The sequence below is a fragment of the Felis catus genome, chromosome X (genome assembly GCF_018350175.1).
Source record: "Felis catus isolate Fca126 chromosome X, F.catus_Fca126_mat1.0, whole genome shotgun sequence".
Taxonomy (NCBI): Eukaryota; Metazoa; Chordata; class Mammalia; order Carnivora; family Felidae; genus Felis; species Felis catus.
The window spans coordinates 21,005,112-21,026,225 of NC_058386.1; the positions used below are offsets into that span (position 1 = coordinate 21,005,112).

At 42.0% G+C, this 21,114-nt stretch overlaps 1 protein-coding gene across 3 annotated transcripts in view; it reads left to right on the plus strand.

The window, feature by feature from the left end:
• The window catches only part of POLA1 (DNA polymerase alpha 1, catalytic subunit), a 302,724-nt gene that overhangs the window by 254,270 nt on the left and 27,340 nt on the right, over positions 1–21,114 (plus strand). The window contains exon 37 of one of the 3 annotated variants that reach the window (XM_045051163.1): positions 6,352–7,333. The exons of the other annotated variants lie outside the window; for them this stretch is intronic. Within the exon in view, the coding sequence (XP_044907098.1) occupies positions 6,352–6,413 (62 nt within the window). The 3' untranslated portion in view covers positions 6,414–7,333. Of the gene's footprint in view, positions 1–6,351; positions 7,334–21,114 lie in introns of those variants that run through there. 3 annotated transcript variants of the gene reach the window in all.

Below are 21,114 nucleotides of genomic sequence, written 5' to 3' on the forward strand. Positions count from 1 at the left end.
CCACATGTGGCTATTGAACACTTGAGTGTGGCTTGTAATTGAAGAACTGAATTTTTTAAATGTTACTTAATTTTGATTAATTTGAAATAATCACACGTGCTTAGTGACTATGTTATTGGGCAGTACAGGACCTTGGAGGTCTTATTTTCTTCATCATACAATCTCTGTAGTGATCACTCTTATTCTGTTTAGTAAAATTCATCAAAAGATTTCTGTAAGGTTTTCCCCAGTTATCCAGTGGCTGGTCTCCGTTCCATGAGGAGTTCAATGTATAGTGAATGTTTTGTGTTCAATGTATAGTATATGTTTTCTGTATCTGCAAAGATTTCCCTCCATAAAGGCTTTGATTGTACACAGTAGCTCTTTATTTTTTATTTTTATTTTTTATAACAAAGTCAGGGGTCCCAGTAGAGGGACCCCCTGATTCTTAGATACAGAATCTCTCAAGATTCTTAGTTCAGTGGTGCCTGGGTGGCTCAGTTGGTTAAGTGTCTGACTCTTTTTTTTTTTTTTTTAATGTTTATTTTTGAGAGAGAGAGAGAGAGAGAGAGAGAGGGAGAGCGTGCGCGCGCACATGTACAATCGGGGGAGGGGCAGAGAGAGAGGGTGACAGAGAATCGAACACAGGTTCCAGGCTCTGAGCTGTCAGCACAGAGCCCGACAGGGGCTCAAACTCATGAACCGTGAGATCATGACCTGAGTCGAAGTCAGACACTTTTAACCAACTGAGCCACCCAGGCACCCTTAGTGTCTGACTCTTGATCTCAACTCAGGTCTTGGTCCTGGGGTCATGAGTTTAAGCCCCACATTGGGCTCCACACAGGACTCTGTGCTGGGTGTGAAGCCTACCCTTTTAAAAAAAAAGATTTCGAGGGGCGCCTGGGTGGCGCAGTCGGTTAAGCGTCCGACTTCAGCCAGGTCACGATCTCGCGGTCCGTGAGTTCGAGCCCTGCGTCAGGCTCTGGGCTGATGGCTCAGAGCCTGGAGCCTGTTTCCGATTCTGTGTCTCCCTCTCTCTCTCTGCCCCTCCCCCGTTCATGCTCTGTCTCTCTCTGTCCCAAAAATAAATAAACATTGAAAAAAAAATTAAAAAAAAAAAAAAAGATTTCGAGTCCAGACAAAGAGCATAATTCAAGGTGTGTTTAGACATCAGAAACGTGTAGGTGACCAGGACGATTTCCTTTCCTGATCTTTTTTTATGATCTAGGATACTAGTGGCTGTTAATGAATCATGGAGGAAACCGAACATCTTCTGATGCTTAGCTGGTTTCATTTGGACCAAAATGACTTTTAGAAGGGTGGCCATTAGCTAACCTCTCTGTCGATTAACATATATCATTAAATCTAAAATGTAATTGATTTAAGACACATCCTGGTTTCACAGGATCTTCAAACATGGGGGAGGGGATTCATCTTAGAATTGGTGAAATATGGTTTGATAATGGGCTTAATCTCTGTTTGGTCAGCCTATAACCAGGGACAGCATTGAGATACAAATGTCGACTCCTGCTTTGCCCTGCGGTTAAACTATTCACGTTGGCTATCCCCTTCTACTACCTTAGGTTGATTGTGACTGACTAACAGAAGACTTTCTGGTGGTTAGGAGTAGGTTTAAACCTCTTGCCCAGTAACCATTCATTCGCCATATTCATTTTCTTTAAACATCCCCTGCCGCCATGAATGCAGACGAGGCTATTTTATTATCATACATGGTACTGGAACAGGCTTAACCAATCACCTTCTAGCACTCAGGCAACTCTGCAGAACTCCTTTTTAGAATACCACATGCTGCAATTCAAATTATCGCATTAGCTATCCAAATGCACCATTTGTTTTTAAATACTGGAGTGTTTACCTGAATTTTTCCCCTTTTCATTTTACCGCCCTACTTCATCAGTACATTGTCACTGCAGTGACAGATTTATTTATATGCCTTGATATCTTTACTTTCTGTTATTTTAAAAATATATTCCTATGGTATTCTTAAACATCGTAAAATATTAGTTGTTAGGAAGCAGGTTCACGTCTTTTTTTTTTTTTTTCATGATGCTCTACTGAATCTTGCCTTTATTCAGACTTTGAGATATTTCAACACTTCTAAACTCCTGCCTTAAAATTTCTGTCCCACTCTTACTCTGGAAACTGAGCATGCCTTCTGAAATGTAACTGCCCTTGAAAGTAATTTATGAGTTTGAATATTTAAAAATGGAACTGTTTCTTGTCCACAGTGGAGTCTGGCACCTAATGGTTACCATTTCAGACCCTGCTGTGTAAAGTTCCCAAATACAATGCATTCAGAGTTAACACTTAAGTAAAACTCATGCATGGGTTAGTGAATATCATTTATCACATAGTAACAAGGAGTCCTAAGTGCTTTGGCAAATATATCAGTTTGAAGGATATAAAATTGCTGACATTTGACCGTTTTGACTTCCCAAAAATAGCGACTTCACACAATCTATCCTAACATTATAGGTTTGGGTCAGTCCAAGTTTATATAAACCACTTTATCTACTTTTGCTGTTTTCTCTTATTTTTTTTACTCAAATAGTACTTTTAATCCAACAACCTTCTCCTTGACACTACCCTTTTGTATTCCTCAGTTTGTAACATTTTTTCTAGTGCTCTTCTCTTTTTAGCTAATTCCCCAAATCTATTTAGCTTCAGAATTAGTAGCACAAAGAAGGCTGGTTGCATAGCACCTCCATGATGCAGTCGGTACTTAACCATTTCAAGTGTTTGACCTGTTTGGAGATTTTCATTATCCTAAAAGGTTAGTGTCATCGAATACATTCCCTGCCCAATAAATAAGCCACCATAGTCCCCTACTTCTCAAATGAAAAAGGCAGATAGAAAAAGTGCTACCTTTTTATTCAGTACTGATACAGGCCATGCTATGTGGTGTCTTTGTTATGACATGATTTGGCCCAAGCACCTCTGGAGAATAAAATTAACTAATAAACACCCTTTGGTATATTCACCTTTTATTCAACTGAATGTAAATTAATAAAACCCTGCAGTTGTTTTTTTAAGTTCATTTATTTATTTTGAGAGACAGCATGTGCAGGAAGGGCAGAGAGGGAGGGAGACAGAGAGAATTCCAAGCAGGCTGCCCACTGTCAGTTCGAGGAGCCCGATGCGGGGCTCGGACTCACAAATCCATGAGATCATGACCTGAGCCAAAATCAAGAGCCAGACACTTGGCCGACTAAGCCACCCAGGCGTGCTGATCCCTGCAGTTGTTTAAACATTTTACTGTCTTTGTCATGAAAAAGAAATAGGATACATTACATTTTGTTAGAAGCAATAGAGATATCAACCGTCACTTGGTTTGAAACTGGAAAGTGTACCATTTATATCTCTGTCCATTTGTATATGTAATTTTTCCTATTCCAGGGGTATGTAATGACTGTTCATGTATTTAAATTCATCCATATTTTGTCCTGACAAATTGCTGTTTTTATTTGAAGAGGATTTGTCAGTAGTAGTTGGTACTGGCAAGTAAATTAAAAAAATACTTAAATCCCTTATTACTGAACTATTCAACTCCTTACATGTGTAATGCTACTCTTCACAATAATCTGCTAAGTAAATGTTTTCCCCCATTTTACAGATGTGAAACTGAGGTCAGCTTAAGTTCTTTCCTAGGATGGTAATCTAAATCTAGTACAGACCCATAATTGAAACCAGGGGCCATTTGGCTCCAAAGACTTTGGCCCCACCCCCCAACTCCACCCTTCTCCTATGGCATACTCCCTCGCTATTTAAAAAAGAAATCCTCAAACATCTATCTCACTGTGGCGCCTCTCGTACTATGTATTATTGTTCTGTATTTTATTATAAGTTTGTTTTAATTTAGTAAATACTCACTGATCCGTCCGGGAAATACGAATCAAAACTACAATGATGTATCCCCTCACACCTGTCAGAATGGCTAAAATCAACAACACAAGAGACAACAGCTGTTGGCGAGGATGTGGAGAAACGGGAACCCTCTTGCACTGTTGGTGAGAGTGCAAACTGGTGCAGCCACTGTGGAAAACAGTATGGAGGCTCCTCACAAAGTTCAGAATAGAACTACCCTACGATCCAGTAATGGCACTACTAGGTATTTACACAACGAATATAAAAACACTAATTCAAAGGGATACGTGCACCCCGATGTTTACAGTAGCATCATCTATGATAGCCAAGTTACAGAAACAGCCCGAGTGTCCACTGTCAGTTGAATGGATAAAAAAGGTGTGGATGGGGCACCTGGGTGACTCAGTCGGTTAAGTGTCTGACTGGATTTCAGTTCCGGTCGTGATCCCCAGGTTGGGCTCCACACTAGCATGGAGCCTTCTTGAGATTCTCTCTCTCCCTCTCCCCCTCCCCTGCTTGCGTGCATGTGCTCTCCCTCTCTTTCTCTGAAAAAAAAAAAAAAAAAAAAAAAAGATGTGGTGTGTATGTATACAGTGGAATATTACTCAGCCGTAAAAAAGAATGAAATCTTGCCATTTGCAATGACACGAATGGAGGGAGAGAATGGAGGTAATGCTAAAGGAAATAAGTCAGTTGGAGACAAACAGCATATGATTTCACTCGCATGTGGAATTTAAGAGGCAAAACAAATGAACAAAGGGGGAAAAAAGGTGGGAGGCAAACCACAAACAGACTCTGAACTATAGAGAATAAACTGATAGTGTTACTTTGGGTGCAAAAATCTTCAACCTGGTTTATATTTTTATTTTTTTTTTTTTACATTTATTTATTTTTGAGAGACAGAGAGAGACAGAGCACAAGTGGGGGTGGAGTAGAGAGAGAGGGAGACACAGAATCCAAAGCAGGCTCCAGGCTCCAAGCTGTCAGCACAGAGCCCAACGTGGGGCTTGAACTCACAATCACGAGATCATGACCTGAGCTGAAGTCAGACCCTTAACCGACTGAGCCACCCAGGCGCCCCTGCAACCTGGTTTTCTTAATCCACACTGTAATGTTTCCTTATGCACATGATCCATTTCTGGAAAAGAGGTTTTTCTTTAAGTTTATTTTTATGTATTTTGAGAGAGAGTGTGGGTGCAGGACAGGCAGAGAGAGAGGGAGAGAGAGAATCCCAAGCAGGCTCCACACTTGGAGCATGGAGCCTGATGTGGAGCTCGAACTCACCAACCATGAGATCATGACCTGAGTTGAAACCAAGAGTCATACGCTTAACTGACTGAGCCACCCAGGTGCCCCACAGGAAAAGAGAGTTTTAGTGGTTGTGCAATATTCTATGATACAGGAGAGGCACGAATTTCCGGATTATAGTCATGGAGAGCTTAACATTTCTATACATGAAGTGTGACTTACATTTTTGATTATGTAAGAGGAAATAAAATTTTAAGAGTAGGAAACAACTTGGGGAGGGAAGTCAATGGAAACGTAATGACTGGAAAGATTCCACCAGATTTGGAATGAGGAAGTCCCCGGGGACCCTGGTGTGAGCAAGAGAGCTGTTGCTCGAACTAAAATGACGGAAGTGAAGAGCGGATGAATAGCCCTCTTGCAAGAATCTCAGAAGTCAAGGAGAAGCCAGAGCAGGGAATAAGCGAGAGTGGAATAGAAGATTCAGGACAAGATTGGTTTTACGTCCTGAAACAGTCCAGATCAGCATGTCTGGGACGTGTGCATGTGTTCCCCCTGCTTGCAGTGACCATCTAAAATGTCACCCCCTGCACACAATCTCCCAACTAACTCAGGCTCGGTCTGGGTCTCCTCCTGTTATACATGGATTGGAAATTTATACTCGGAACCTCACAATAATACACTGCTTAGACTAGTGGTTCTCCACTGAGACTTTTGGTAACGTTTTTGGTTGTCACAACTCAGGGGGTGAGGGGTGCTTGGGTGGAGGCCAGGGATGCTGCTATGCTGACTACAGTGCACAGGACAGTGCTTACCTCAAAGAATCGTCCAGCCCCAAATGCCCACAGTGCCGAGGATGAGAAACCCAGGCTTAGAGGTACACTTACACTGTTTGGAATTCAAGCTACCTCTCTCTCACTTTAATACCTCCTACTTGCTTTCCATGTTTCCCCTCTTGTTCCCCTACAATACATTGTCCACTGTGGTCAGAGTGACCTCTTTAAAAAAGACATGTCGTGTCTCTTCTTTGCTTAAAATCTTCAACGCCTTCCCAGTACACCTGGCTTCCCCACCCCCATTTCCTGTAGGTAACATCTATCCTGCAGGTGATGCGTCTCCTTGGTAACTGTGTGTTATACCTTTACTATAGATGCGTATGAGCATGAACAGTACATGGATGTTGTTCTAATGTTGTTGATAAAATTCATAGAGATCATTTCATATGCACTTTTCTATTTGCAGCTTGCTTACCTGGGGGACTGTTTGAAACAATGCCAAGATACTCATCCTACAAGTCTCTGTGAGCATGGTGTGCGAGGGTCTCTAGGGCTAAGGACAGATGCAATTGATAGGTCATCTTTGTACATCTACAACTTTACTAGATACCACCAAATTTCTTATACCAATCTAATCCTGTTGGTAAATGTAAGAGAGTTCACACATTCTCACCCAGCACCCCCCATGTTTATCAAACAAAATAAAAAACTGGAGCCAAAGCTTAAAAATCAGATAATTTCAGAAACACCATTGTTTCTGGCTCCCCTTGAAGAATCACAGTGTGTGGCAAAGCAGAACCCACGTTTTCTGTATGAAAACACACACTCTACAATGGTCCCCACTACTCCGATTTTTCCTCCACATGGTCTGCTCCAGTAGCTTTCTTGCACAGTCCCCAAAGCCACATGAGTCTGTGATCCCTGCATTAGGAGGCCATGGTGCGCTATGAAAACACTGAACTATCTCAACGGACAGCCTTATGCGTGGCATGCTGACGCCTGTGATTCCTATGGTCTGCGAGCTGGCTGGAGACGTGACGACACGTGCAGTTGCTGTCTGCTCCCGCCCAACCAGAAGCTGCCCTCTTCTTTGCCAGTTGTCCTCCTTGTCTCCATTCCAACATTACCATTAATTCTACTTCATGGCCACTATATGTATCTCTCCTCCTTGCCTTCTTTTTCTGCCCATGCGCATACTTCCATACTTTGTTGGCTTTTTATCAACATTTCCAGGCAACCAAAACTCTGGACTTCAGAGCTGTTTGGATGCTTCTGCTGCTGCCCAAGGCACTTTTCTACACGGCTTTGTGCTGTTTTGTGGTCAAAGGCTGAGTCCGCCAGTATTCAGTCAGGGCCACAGTGACCACTTATTTTCTACCTCTCACAATGACTAGCACAGAAGATGTGTTCAACAAAAGTTGTGTAAGGTTTTAAGCGCGCCTGGGTGGCTCAATCGGTTGGCCACCCAACTTCAGCTCAGATCATGATCTCTCAGTTCATGGGTTTGAACCCTACATAGGGCTCTGTGCTGACACCTGAGGCCTGGAGCCTGCTTTGGATTCTGTGTCTCCCTCTCTCTCTGCCCCTCTCCTGATCATGCTCTGTCTGTCTGTCTCTCCCTCAAAAGTAAATATTAAAAAAATTTAAAAAACTGTGTAAGGTAGGTCAGGAGACTGTTGGGACTTGAATTTGTGCTATTTATTCATGAGAGGTAAAAGAGAATGAAGAATTGCTAAAATACGATCCTGGTATTTCTCAAACTATTCCTGTAACCAGATGAATGCACAGAGAGAGCTGGCTTAAAACCATACAGATTTCTCTACTGAAGGACATCTATTGAGTCTTAAATATACCAATATACATTTAAAACAACAAAAGGGCAAAGTATATTGAACGTAGCAGTTTCTAAACTTCTTTGGTTCAGGGGACCAGGAATACTAGCAGAAGTAGAATTACATAGAATGCAGACTAGGAACACAGTTCTGTGTCGATCCCCCTTCAAGTTTTAGTTCTTTCCCTACACTAGCCTATATAGCCTATTTTGTTTCTTTCTTTTTTTTTTTTTTTTTTTTAATGTTTACTTATTTAGAAAGAGAGTAAGCAGGGAAAAGGCAGAGAGACAGAATCCCAAGCAGGCTCCATGCTCAGTGCAGAGCCCTATGCAGGGGCTCAATCTCACAACTGTGAGATTATGACCTGAGCTGAAATCAAGAGTCAGAGGCTCAACCAACTGAGCCACCCAGGCGCCTCTATTTTGTAATAATGGAATTGCTTTCCTAGGAAATTGTGAGTTATATTTTAAAGAGTTTTCATTATTCACAATAGCCAAGACATGGAAACAACCTAAGTGTCCATCAAGGGATGAATGGATAAAGATGCAGTGTATCTATTATTCAGCCACGAGAGAAGAAGGAACCCTGCCAGGTGTGACAAGGATGGACCTTGAGGGCATTATGCTAAATGAAATAAGCCAGAGAGAAAGACAAATGCTGCATGGTATCACTTATACGTGGAATCCAAACAAAACAGGGGTGCCTGGGTGGCTCAGTCGGTTAAACGTCTGACTGTTGATTTTGACGCAGGTCATGGTCTCATGGGTTCATGAGTTTGAGCCTCGAATCGCAGTTCCGGGCTGACAGTGCTGAGCCTGCTTGGGGATTTTGTTCCTCTCTCCCTCCCTCACTCCCTGTCTCTCTCTTCCTCCCTCTCCCTCCCCACCTCTGAAAATAAATAAACTTCAAAACAAAACAAAAACCACAGTCAAATTCACAGGAGAAAAGTGGAGGAAATAGGAAGAGGTTGGTAAAAGGGTTCAAACTTGCAGCTGGCAAGATGAATAAGGCGGGAGGATCTAATTTACAGCATGGTGATCATAGTTGGTGACACTGTATTGGATACTTGAAATTCACTAAGAGAGACGAACTTAAATGTTCTCATAAACACAAAAAGATAAATATGTGAGGTGCAAAAAAAACTTTAAAAATTAACTCCTTCCACTTGAATTGGGTAGAATATTCGTTTTATCCCCTCCCCCATCCAGCAATTTCAATAGTAGTGCTTTTAAGAATGGTTTAGGTACCTTTTGTAATTGAAAGCTGAAAAATAACAAATAGGCTGATCAAAGCCCACAAAAACAAATCCACACGTCTGGACAAATCTTCAAACTACAAGTAACATCAAGTTAAAATGAACAAGTCCCTACTATCATAAACAAAATAAAAGGCAACACTTCAGGCAAGTTCTCAAAAGGCACCTAACAGCTTTCTCCCAGACCCCAGGGCTCACTCCATGTGATCAAGTTTGGAACAAGGGAGGCTGGCTAAAGTGAGCCATGTACCTGAGGCACTAACAGCATCCAAGCCATTTCATGTCCTAATAACTGCACAGTGGGACAAATGGCTGTATCTGATCGTCCTCTACTTGAGGGCAGAGGCTGTCCTAAACGTGCTCTGGATCTCTGCCCACCGCCCCCCCCCCCCCCCCCCCCCCCCGCCACGGCCCATGGATGCCCGTCGCACTGAAAGGCACAGAGTCAATTAAGGTAGAACTCACCGATAGGAGGAAAAACAAAAAATGGAGCAAACTCACAAATGTTCTTGCTCTCATGAAACCGAAAAAGTCCTCTTACAGATGTTTTGGGACTAAGGCTCACGTAGCTGTGAGCAAGTGCTGTTAGCTGAGCTGGTAATATTCTTATCACCTTAACCTGGGACAGCCTGCCCTCTTAAGAAGAATAGCTCATTTAACCCCTGTGCAATAGGGGCGCAGCACTAGCATTTTCTCGATTTGAGGATGACAGCTATTCTGTGATTTACTGTGGTCTACTGACCAATGAAGAATAAGACAATACCACCAAATGTGACAGGCTGAACTTCTTACAGATGTGACTTTTGATGCTCACCATATTTACTGCTAGGACAAATCAGGCTCAGGAACACCTACTATAAATCAGATATCTAACACTAACAAATTATGCACCCATTACAGATGACCTTTGGAGTTGCTCAAGGTACAGTCACAATCATGCATTAAAAAAAGCCGCCTTTCACTGTAATGTGTGAATGTATGAAATTAAATGAGGCTTGCAATGTAATCAGTGTGGTTGGCTGCTTTAATATATTCCATTTCAATTTCAAATCACCACAAGCCAAGAGTGACGAATCTAATTTGATCAGTTGTTCACAAAAACACAGAAAAGCAAATGTGGATCTAGCAACACAGCCAGATTTTTAAAGGAATTAATATTTTCTCCCACCGGAAGTATTTTTTTTAATTAAAAACAAACGCAAACACAGTTATTTCCTCACCAAAAAATTCAACCCTCACACTCAAAAGTTCAAAAGATATAATATTTAAGTAAAAGGTATATTTAATTTTTTAAAAAGCCAACGACCTATTACAAATGTATCAAAAAAAGAAAATCAAAAGGTCGTTTTTTGCGATACTTACAAACAACAGGGCACTTGGAACCAACATGGAAGGTTCTCCAACACTGATTGTTACTATCTAGCAAGAATTTGTACATAAACACAATTCTCTTTTTTAATGTATTTTTTAAGAGTTTACTTATTTTAAGAGAGAGCGTGTGAGTGGGGAAGGCGTAGAGAGACAGGAAGACAAAGAATCCCAAGCAGGCTCCAGCTGTTAGGGCAGAGCCCGAGGTGGGGCTTGAACCCAAGAAGTGCAAGACCATGACCTGAGCTGAAACTGTGAGCCAGACGCTTAACCAACTGAACCACCCAGGTGCCCCTATGAACACAATTCTTGATCTCCAGCTCTACTCTAAGTATGGGGCAATGGGGCAAAACATTTTACAAATGCAGTCACTGTCACACTCTAGGTCTTTAGGTCTCTAGCTGCTGATGAGCAGGGCCTGCAACAAACACCACACGGGAGAGGGGAATGAGGTCACTTATCCCCATCACCTTTTGAAATTGTGGTGCTCTTTCGACTCTCCCTAGTTGATACACAATTTGCAAGGCTTCAGCATTTTTCTCTGGGTCTGTGTGCATCATTGCCACAGGGAAAACATGGGATGTTTCCTGAAGTTGGACATTTACGACAGGGAGTCTTCCAAAAGTGGTAGAAATACACACAATTCAGTCTCACTCACCGAACAGTCGCCAGAGATTTTTAAGTCATAAATAGGATTATGCCACCCACTCCTCCTTTTTAAAAGCCTCAAAGAGCTTCCTGCTGTACTGAGAATACTATTCATACCCGACTTAGCATATCCATATAGCTCCTGCCTAACTCTCCGGCATCACCTATATTCCTCTCGCTGTCCTCCAGCCACACATGCCCCTTGCTACTGCAAGATGCTCCCGCCCCAGGCTCTTTCACCTTGCCCTTGGTCTAGAATATCCTGCCTGCAGACTTTCCTATGGCTGCTTTCTTCTTGTCATTCAGGTCTCAGCTCAAACGTCACCTCCTTGCAAAGAACTTCCTGTCCATTAAACCACCCCCCCTTTTTATTGCCTAGTAGGGGTTATTGTCTGAAATTACCTTGTCTCTCTCCTGTAGAATATGCCAGGAGATGCCCGATACGGGGTAGGCCATCATTAAGTACACTTTCATTTTTTAAAATTTTTATTTAAATTCTAGTTAACATACAGCATAATATTAGTTTCAGGTGTAGGATATACTTTAACACTTGATACATAACCTGGTGCTCATAAAGACAAGTGGCCTCCTTAATTCCCATCCTCTATTTAACCCACCCCCCACCCCTTTCCCCTCTGGTAACTATCAGTTTATTCTCTATAGTTCAGAGTCTGTTTGTGGTTTGCCTCCCACCTTTTTTTCTCCTTTGTTCATTTGTTTTGCCTCTTAAATTCCACATGCGAGTGAAATCATATGCTGTTTGTCTCCAACTGACTTATTTCCTTTAGCATTACCTCCATTCTCTCTCTCCATTCGTGTCATTGCAAATGGCAAGATTTCATTCTTTTTTATGGCTGAGTAATATTCCACTGTATACATACACACCACATCTTTTTTTTTTTTTTTTTTTTTTTTTTTCAGAGAAAGAGAGGGAGAGCACATGCACGCAAGCAGGGGAGGGGGAGAGGGAGAGAGAGAATCTCAAGAAGGCTCCATGCTAGTGTGGAGCCCAACCTGGGGATCACGACCGGAACTGAAATCCAGTCAGACACTTAACCGACTGAGTCACCCAGGTGCCCCATCCACACCTTTTTTATCCATTCAACTGACAGTGGACACTCGGGCTGTTTCTGTAACTTGGCTATCATAGATGATGCTACTGTAAACATCGGGGTGCACGTATCCCTTTGAATTAGTGTTTTTATATTCGTTGTGTAAATACCTAGTAGTGCCATTACTGGATCGTAGGGTAGTTCTATTCTGAACTTTGTGAGGAGCCTCCATACTGTTTTCCACAGTGGCTGCACCAGTTTGCACTCTCACCAACAGTGCAAGAGGGTTCCCGTTTCTCCACATCCTCGCCAACAGCTGTTGTCTCTTGTGTTGTTGATTTTAGCCATTCTGACAGGTGTGAGGGGATACATCATTGTAGTTTTGATTCGTATTTCCCGGACGGATCAGTGAGTATTTACTAAATTAAAACAAACTTATAATAAAATACAGAACAATAATACATAGTACGAGAGGCGCCACAGTGAGATAGATGTTTGAGGATTTCTTTTTTAAATAGCGAGGGAGTATGCCATAGGAGAAGGGTGGAGTTGGGGGGTGGGGCCAAAGTCTTTGGAGCCAAATGGCCCCTGGTTTCAATTATGGGTCTGGCAGGAAGTGCACTGAAATGTTAGCAGGCATTTCCTGACAGGCAGTGTGTTAGTTTTCTAATCAGTCAGCGAGGAGGGAGGTGTACTGAAACACTGGCTTCTCCACTTTCCCTCCATTCTCTTCCCTCTGTGCACAGTTTTCACGGATGCTCTCATCTGTACCCTTTGCACCAAGGACTCCCAAAGCTGCCTCTCCAACCCTTCCAGTCCTGTTTGAGATTGACTTAAGACTCTCGTACCTAATGGTGTTTGGATATATCCACTTAGATGTCCCAGGACCATCTCTCAAAAATCAACCTGTGCCCACACTGAGGCTGAACCATTCCTCTTTCCCTACAAGCATTTCTTTTTGCCTTCCCTGTCCTGGTCATTGGCATTTGTCCTGTCACCCAAGTCAGAGGCATCCTACCCTTGTTTGCTCCTCCCTCCACATCCAGCCCACCCCAAGAGTTTTAGCTGATTCTGCCTCTGAGCCCATCCCACAGCTCTCTCCCTCCCCTCATTTTTGCTTGCTACCCACTAGTGCAGGTGGTCCTCTAAATAGGATTCCTAGACAAATCTTACTGGTCTTTCTGCGTCTAGCCCTGTTCTGTCCAACTTGCACTTCACATGTGGCCAGTTTTAATTGAGATGTGTTGTGTCAAATACACTTCATTAATATTCTTATATTGACTACATGCTGAAATGATAATATTGACTACATGCTGAAATGATAATATTGGATTAAATGAAACATATTTTTGAAATCTTCTTGGCCCGTTTTATTTTAGTTTTTTTTTTAATGTGGCTAGTCGAAAATTTTAAATATCATACCTGGCTTGCATTCTCTCTAGTGGACCATGCCGCGTCTAACTGCCTCCACCACTTTGACCTTGTTCTTTTCACCTGCTGCCACAATATCTTGCTGAAAAGCAAACTCCCTGAGCTAAAAAAAAAATAACATTTGAAGTCCTTTAGGATACAGTGTAAGGTTAGTTTAGCACACACTGCCTTCCCTGAAGTCATTCAGTTTCAGAAACTTTTGAAACACTGTTGTCCAAACAGTATCCAGCTAGGTTGAGCTGGTAGCTTGGCAGCTTTCAGCACCTAATCTAATGACTGTCATCTGTGCGGCACCTGTACCTTCAGATATTCAATAGCTGGGAGACAGTCACTACACTGTGAATAGATTTAAGTATCAATCCTGCATTAGTGCTCAACAAAATTTTTTTTTAATTTTCTTAATGTTTGTTTATTTTTGAGAAATCTAGAGACAGAGCACGAGTGGGGGAGGGGCAGAGAGAGGGAGACACAAGTCCGAAGCAGGCTCCAGGCTCTGAGCTGTCATCAGAGCCCCACATGGGGCTTGAAGTCACAAACCACAAGATCATGGCTTGAGCCGAAGTTGGACACTTAACCGACTGAGCCATCCATGCCCCCCCCCCCCGAACATGAAATTTTAATACAAACCCTTAAAGGACAACTACCTTCTTAGTAACTACTGTTGAAAATTCTCTGCTGAGCTCTGTACCTTGCCCTGTTGGACCATATGTTTGAGTGAGTGCTCTGAAGAGCGGGAAGTGGCTGTGAGGACCTGCCTCCACTGCAGGAGATGATGGTGGGCGAACCAAGTGGGAAGAGAAACTCTAGCGTGTTGATCATGCCAGACAGATTAAATGAAAAGCTACAAAATCAGAGATTTTGATGCTTATGAGATGATGTATCTTTGGGGGAAAAAACCATAGACAGGAGGATGTTGGGACAAAATGGCCGAACAAAAAATGGGTCCTGAAACAATAAATAAATTTAAAATTAAAACAGCTATATCCAGGGGCGTCTGGGTGGCTCAGTCAGTTACGTCCAACTTTGACTCAGGTCATGATGTTTCTCGGCTTGTGGGTTCAAGCCCCACGTCGGGCTCTGTGATGACCTCTCAGAGCCTGGAGACTGCTTCAGATTCTGTGTCTCCTTCTTTCTCTGCCTCTCCCCTGCACATACTCTGTCTCTCTCTCTTAAAAATAAATAAACATTAAAAACATTAAAAGAAAACAGCTGTATCTGAACAGTATTTTGGCTATCTGGAATACGTCTTGTTTGTCCATCAGGTGTGTCTAGGGTGGCTGAGGAACTAAGAGAACCATAGCTGAGGACATTTACCACTGGGGAGGTTGCTAGGTTGTGTTGTCATCGGTGTGATTTGATACATATAAAATGCTGTGACAGCCACCTAGACAGGACTAAAATTGTTTTCAGATAATGAAATACTACGTTTATTTTGGCTCTGATGTTGAACTACTGTTAAAGGTTTGATTTTTCTGTCACTGTGTTGCTTTCGCTTCCTTGGGTGACTGTAGCGTGTGTTTAGAGGACAGCTTCTCCTTCCTCATGGTGTAGCAGCACTGCGTTTTTAGGGGGGACGCACTTGCCAGAAGTTTGCCACTCATTATGTCTTCCATAAGCTTGTGACCGGGGCTTCCATCAAGATGCCTCCCTTTTCCTCCAAGAGCACAACTGTAACCTCAGGAATATTAATCTGCAGTTTGCTTGGTCCCATTTCCACACTCCTCTCCCATCTTTTTTTGGAGGTGTGCCCAAAACCTGCTCCCGCCGCCCTCCTGACCTCTAAAATAAGGATAAACCCTCCATTTGCATTTTTCAAAATTCTTTTTGATTTCATGTGTGGTGTGATTGTATTCTTCCTTCCAAGGTTATTTGTATTGTCAGGCTTCACTGTTTTATGTTGAAGGAACGTGAGGCACCACCAGGTAAGTGTTGGATACTTCCCTGCTGTTCCTCACATCACATATACATAGGGGCGCCTGGGTGGCTCAGTCAGTTAAGTGTCCGACTCTTGATTTCAGCTCAGATCGTGATCTCAGGGTCATGAGATCAAGCCCCACATTGGGCTCTGCACTGAGTATGGGGCCTGCTTAGGATTGTCTCGCTCTCTCTGCCCTTCTCCTGCTCACTTTCTCCCTCTCTAAATAAATAAATAAATAAATAAATAAATAAATAAATAATTTTTTTAATGTTTAAAAATCACATATACAGAAAAGCGCCTTTAAGGCCAACCCTTCAAGCACACTACTCACTTCGTCTTAGGGTCCCTGGGAGTGGTGAGAGGGGACCTTTCCTCTACTTCTTCTCTTCTCCAAATAGGCATGACTCTTCATTCCTCACTAGGGCTCCTCCTGGCCCTCCCTAGAACCAAAAACAAGTTTTACTTGAGCACAACCGACCATCCAGCAGAGGTTCTGTGCCTCAGTTTCCCAGTAAGTCCTAAGCTGGAAGCTTAAAAAAAAATCCACTTGCCCAGGTCATGCCCCAGACCACTTAGATCCGACCCTCTGGCTGGGACCCAGGCATCAGTATACTTCCATGCCGGTGTGTGGCCATGGTTGAAAACTACTGCTTGAAAGGTCTTTGTCACCTTCACACCTCTCAAAGCTTGTTCCGACTTAAAGTTTGGGAGGATATGGCCATCAGGTTCCATGGTGAAGAGCATCGTATTGTTTGTCATGACCACCCGCTGACAGCTGTCATTTATTGATCAGTTATATGTCAGGCACTCTGTTGTGTCTCTATGTATGTTGTCTTTACATTTTTACTGCATCTTTATATATATTATATTTACTTTTTGTACTTTATCCTTTTTTACTATGTTTAATCTTAACAACGAAATGGGTCTTATTATTACCATTTCACAGAGAGCAAAAGGAAGTGTTACAAAGGACAGATGATGTTGTCAGTATCACACAACCAGTAAATGAGGGGGAACATGATAATATGGATCACATGTGAGATCAAGAACAAAGAAAGAAAAAAACTATTAAAAAAATAGTTTGTGCACTAATTACAGTTACACCAACAGTTTACCATTTGTGCCTAATTACAATATATCACAATAATGATTTTGATTATAAATACTGTTAGATAACATTAACTTGGGCACATTTCTTTTGATTATAGCACAGTTCAAATCTTTAATGAATAGCTAATAATCACAGCTAATAAATATTAGTTGAGTATTTACTATACACTAGGCATCAGAGTAAGTACTTGATGTATATTTAATTTAACCTTATTAAAAACAAAACTGAGAGGCACCTGGCTGGCACAGTCAGTTGAGCATCCTACTGTTGATTTCAGCTCAGGTCATGATCTCCTGGTTCGTGGGTTCGAGCCTCGCATCAGGCTTTCTGCTGACAGCATGGAACCTGCTCAGGATTCATTCTCTCTCTCTCTCTCTCTCTCTCTCTCTCTCTCTCTCTCTCTCTCTCTCTGCCCCCCCCCAAATAAATAAACTTAAAAAAAATAAAAACAAAACTGAGATCTGTAGTACGATTTTCCCAGTTTTGAGATATTTGACATATGTAACATCGTATAAGTTTAAAGTATATAATGTCATGATTTTATATATATGTGTGTCAAAATGCTCATCATAATAAGTTTAATTAACATCAGCACACAGTTACATTGTTTTCTTGTGATGAGAGCTTTTAAATTTTTTTTAAACATTTATTTATTATTGAGAGACAGTGAGAGAGAGAGCATGAGCATGGGAGGGGCAGAGAGAGGAGGAGACATAGATTCCGAAGCAGGCTCCAGGCTCTGAGGCGTCAGCACAGAGCCCGACGTGGGGCTAGAACCCACAAACCGCGAGACCATGGCCTGAGCCGAAATGGGATGCTTAACCAACTGAGCCACCCAGGCGCCCCATGACGAGAGCTCTTAAGGTCTACTCTCTTAGCTATTTTCACATACACAACACACAGTATTATTACTAGAGTAGAGGGAACTGGGGTTAGGAGAAGTTAAGTAGCTTACCTGGTAAATGGCACTTGGAGATCTTGAGCCCAGGTCTGTGGGACTCGAGCCGTATTGTTTAATGTGCTGTAAGTGAACACAGTGCTTCAGTATGCTCAGCCTTCGCATTTATTACTAACATGCACTGGTTATCTATTCAAACCTTGTAATGTGGCTTGGGAGATGGGTATAATTATTTTAAAACTCTATGCTATTAATAGTTTTCATTTTGAATATATATAATGATAACCTTAAGAAATCTCACTGCTATATAAGAACAACTCCTATTTATTTATTTTCTCATTTCAATCACATAAAACCAACCTGTCTAACTAGATTAAAAAACAATAATTTCAGGAATCATCTTAGTTCTTGAATTGTGTGTTTCATTAGGGAATGGTAGAATGTGTATATATTTAAAATAATCATTTTGTGTTAAAAATTGACCCCACACATGCACATTGAAAGGCTTGATTAATAATAAATATTTTTAGGAAATGTTTGAGGTAGGAGGCATTCAGTTCAGAAGATTATCTATTAAATAACAAAACCTGAACCTAGAGGGCCGTCAAATACCAGCATATTAATAGAACAAAGAAGGAACTGGCACGTGTGATTCCAATTTACGGTGATGGAAGAAAAAGCCACCTTGTCCCAGCCCTACTTCAGTCATACAGGATTGTAGGGGACCTTCTAGAAAGACTCCTGGCTCATCTTTGTCCAACTCCTCTTCCAGGGGCTACAGCCAGTGGAGAACCCAGACGCTTAGGGTTTGGAAAACCTGGATTCCTCTTGTATCTCTGTTAACTCTCTGATACATTGCTATGCTGTGAGTTTTCCAACATTCCTCAAATAGATGTGGCAGAATCAGGAATAACTTAGTAACACTTCAGTGATGCCTGTCTTTCATAGTGTTAGTTTGTAGACTAAATAACATAGGGTATGTGCATAGTTTAAAGCCAGCAAATGCCACTTACTTGATATCTGGTGATAAGTCCACAATAATGCAGAATTCTTCTTGGTAATCATCTATGCAATCTGTACAACCTTTCAAACATCAGTTGAAAAGAAAGCTGGTTTATTGTGTCAGCAAAGTCCCATATGGAACCATTTAGAAATTTAGAACTAAGTTGTATCTAATTTATCTTCCAAAGTAGTAACTCACTTCCAGGTTGATTTTTTTTTTTTTTTTTTTTTTTTGGCAGCTTGAAACTCATTTTCAAGTCACTAAAACTCTCATGAAATAAAAGGTTTGCTGTTTGAAGGCATTTGTGCTCCCGTTACTCTTGGGGACATGTCCCCTGTGCTAATTGAATCAAGTTCCTTCTGCTTTATGATCCAATGGAGGGGTTGTAAACGTAAGCCCCTTCAAGGATCAAATGTCAGAGTGTCATGTCATGGGAGGTGTTGGTTTCGGGGAACAGGGGGGTGCATGCCCTACCCACAAGCATTCAAATTTCTTTGAAACATTGAATACCATTAGCGAGACAGAACACATCTTCTAGCTAAATTGCACTGAAGGCCCATCAATTCACAGATCTTCAGCTCCTAAGCATCTTATGGTAATTAATCCTACCCCCCAAAATGGAAATATATTCCACTTCATACTTGTTAATAAATTGACTACATGTAAAGATTTGAATATATCAGGAAGTTCACAGAGTCTGATAGTAAATAGGACTCAAATTTAAAATTGTTTTAGTAACAAACAACAGAAGAACTATTTTCTGCCTAGATTTTGATGTTCTTATATTTATCCTAGAATTCATGAATTTGATAAAATGTCACCCTGGCATTTGTATGTCTTAGTTTTACTGCCTTGCACATAAGAAGTGTTGAAATTAGGTGGGTCACAGCAAATACTTAGGATTTTGTACTACATGGTATTATGAAATCTGTAGCTTTAATTTATGGGCACTATTAACACTGTGCATTTTGAAAAGTACTTTATGCTGGTCATGTTCCCCTTGAGTAATTCCAAGTAGTTCCTTAGAGATTCCAAGGGGGAAAGGGCTATGGTTCAAGTCTCATAGTAGCCTAGGCAGTTAATACATCAATAAAAGAGCATAACATTGTGGCCACCCTAAACCACACCTCTGCCCCGTGCCAGACACAGTACAGGCCCTTGGCATGCATTAGATCTCAATTTACTCCTGACACTGCTTCTGTGAGGTATTCTTGCTGTTTCACCCACTGCAGATATGGAGCCTCGGAGATTCTCATGTGAATGGTATCAGACCTTTCCACTTCTAAATCCTATGCTGGAAACATCTGTTACCACCCCCAACCCCAGAATTGTCAGTTGGGTCGTCAGTAGAGTGATTAGAGCAATTGAATGGACCTGGCTAACCTTGTAATGTGTTCCCCCATATCACGTTGCTCAAGGAGGGAAGGGTTCAAGTCCTTCCAATTCCCTATAGAGAGGGTATGTGCCCCCATCGACCAATCTGCCTGGATATCAGACACTTGGATGTCAGTGTATGCTGTGTACAGAAGCAAGTTGTACTCGAATCGTAAACCACAAAAGTGCGTAAACCTTTTAAGCCTGCCCATTATGGGAAAACATTAACATATGTTGATATGGAGGCGAGCTTGGTAAATGAAGGATCGGTATGTTTTCTTTCAAAAATTAAACTTCAGATTTTTCTTCACACTCTCCACTCCGGCTCTACCCATGCTTCCCCAGCTCATATGTGGCTCCCTCTGTGGAATCTTCCTCTGGCTCTCTGGGTAGAGGTGGGCACGCACTCCTGCATGTAGCCCTTGGGAGAGTGGGTCACATCTGCTTCTTCCCACGCACCTCTCTGCCACTAAACTGCAAGTTCCTTGGAGCTAGGGCTGCCGACTCAGGTTGACACCCTCACGTTGCTAAGCACTGAGCCCACCTGTGTCTGACGGCAGATGCTGTCTCATGTCTGACAAGTGAATGAATGAATAAAACCCATACAGGTGCCTGACCTCAGCACCATTGGTCCTTCCTAGCATCTAGTTCTTGACAGGTCAGGAGGTCAAGTTCTGTTGGTGACCTTGGAAAAGTTCATCTGCGTTATGGAAATTAGTACCCTTACTTTGACAGTTTGCAGGGGAAAGAAAAGGTGAACCACCAACCAGACCCCTTCGTTAATAGCAAGAAAACTGGTTCCAGGTAAGTGTGCCTTTCCCCTGTATGTTTTGGCAACTTTTTTCATAGTTTCCAAAGTCGAATCTGGAATCCTCTCCTTAAGAGTCCCTGGTTCTTAGGAAACAAAAGTATCAAAGAAAAGTTCTCTTTCCTCGATAGTCTCACCTCCAGTTGACCGTTCAGAGAACAAAAACTGATACTATCTCACAGAGCTTGAAAGATGGCAAAAACCCTATATTTAGTAATGTCTAACCGAAGTTTGTCTTAATAGTTTAGGTAATGTCCTAGAATTTATTATTGGATTTATTCCACATCGTTCTCATTTGAAAAACTAGTAACTCAGCTTAAAAACTGCAGGACTAGGGCGCCCCAGTGGCTCAGTTGGTTGAACGTCCAGCTCTTGACCTCGGCTCAGGTCATGATCGCAATTCATGAGTTCAAGCCCTTGCATCAGGCTCCACGCTGACAAGCATGCAGTTTGCTTGGGATTCTGCCTCCCTCCTCTCTCTCTGCCCCTCTCACGCACATGCGCTTGCTCTCTCTCCCTCTCTCTCTCAGA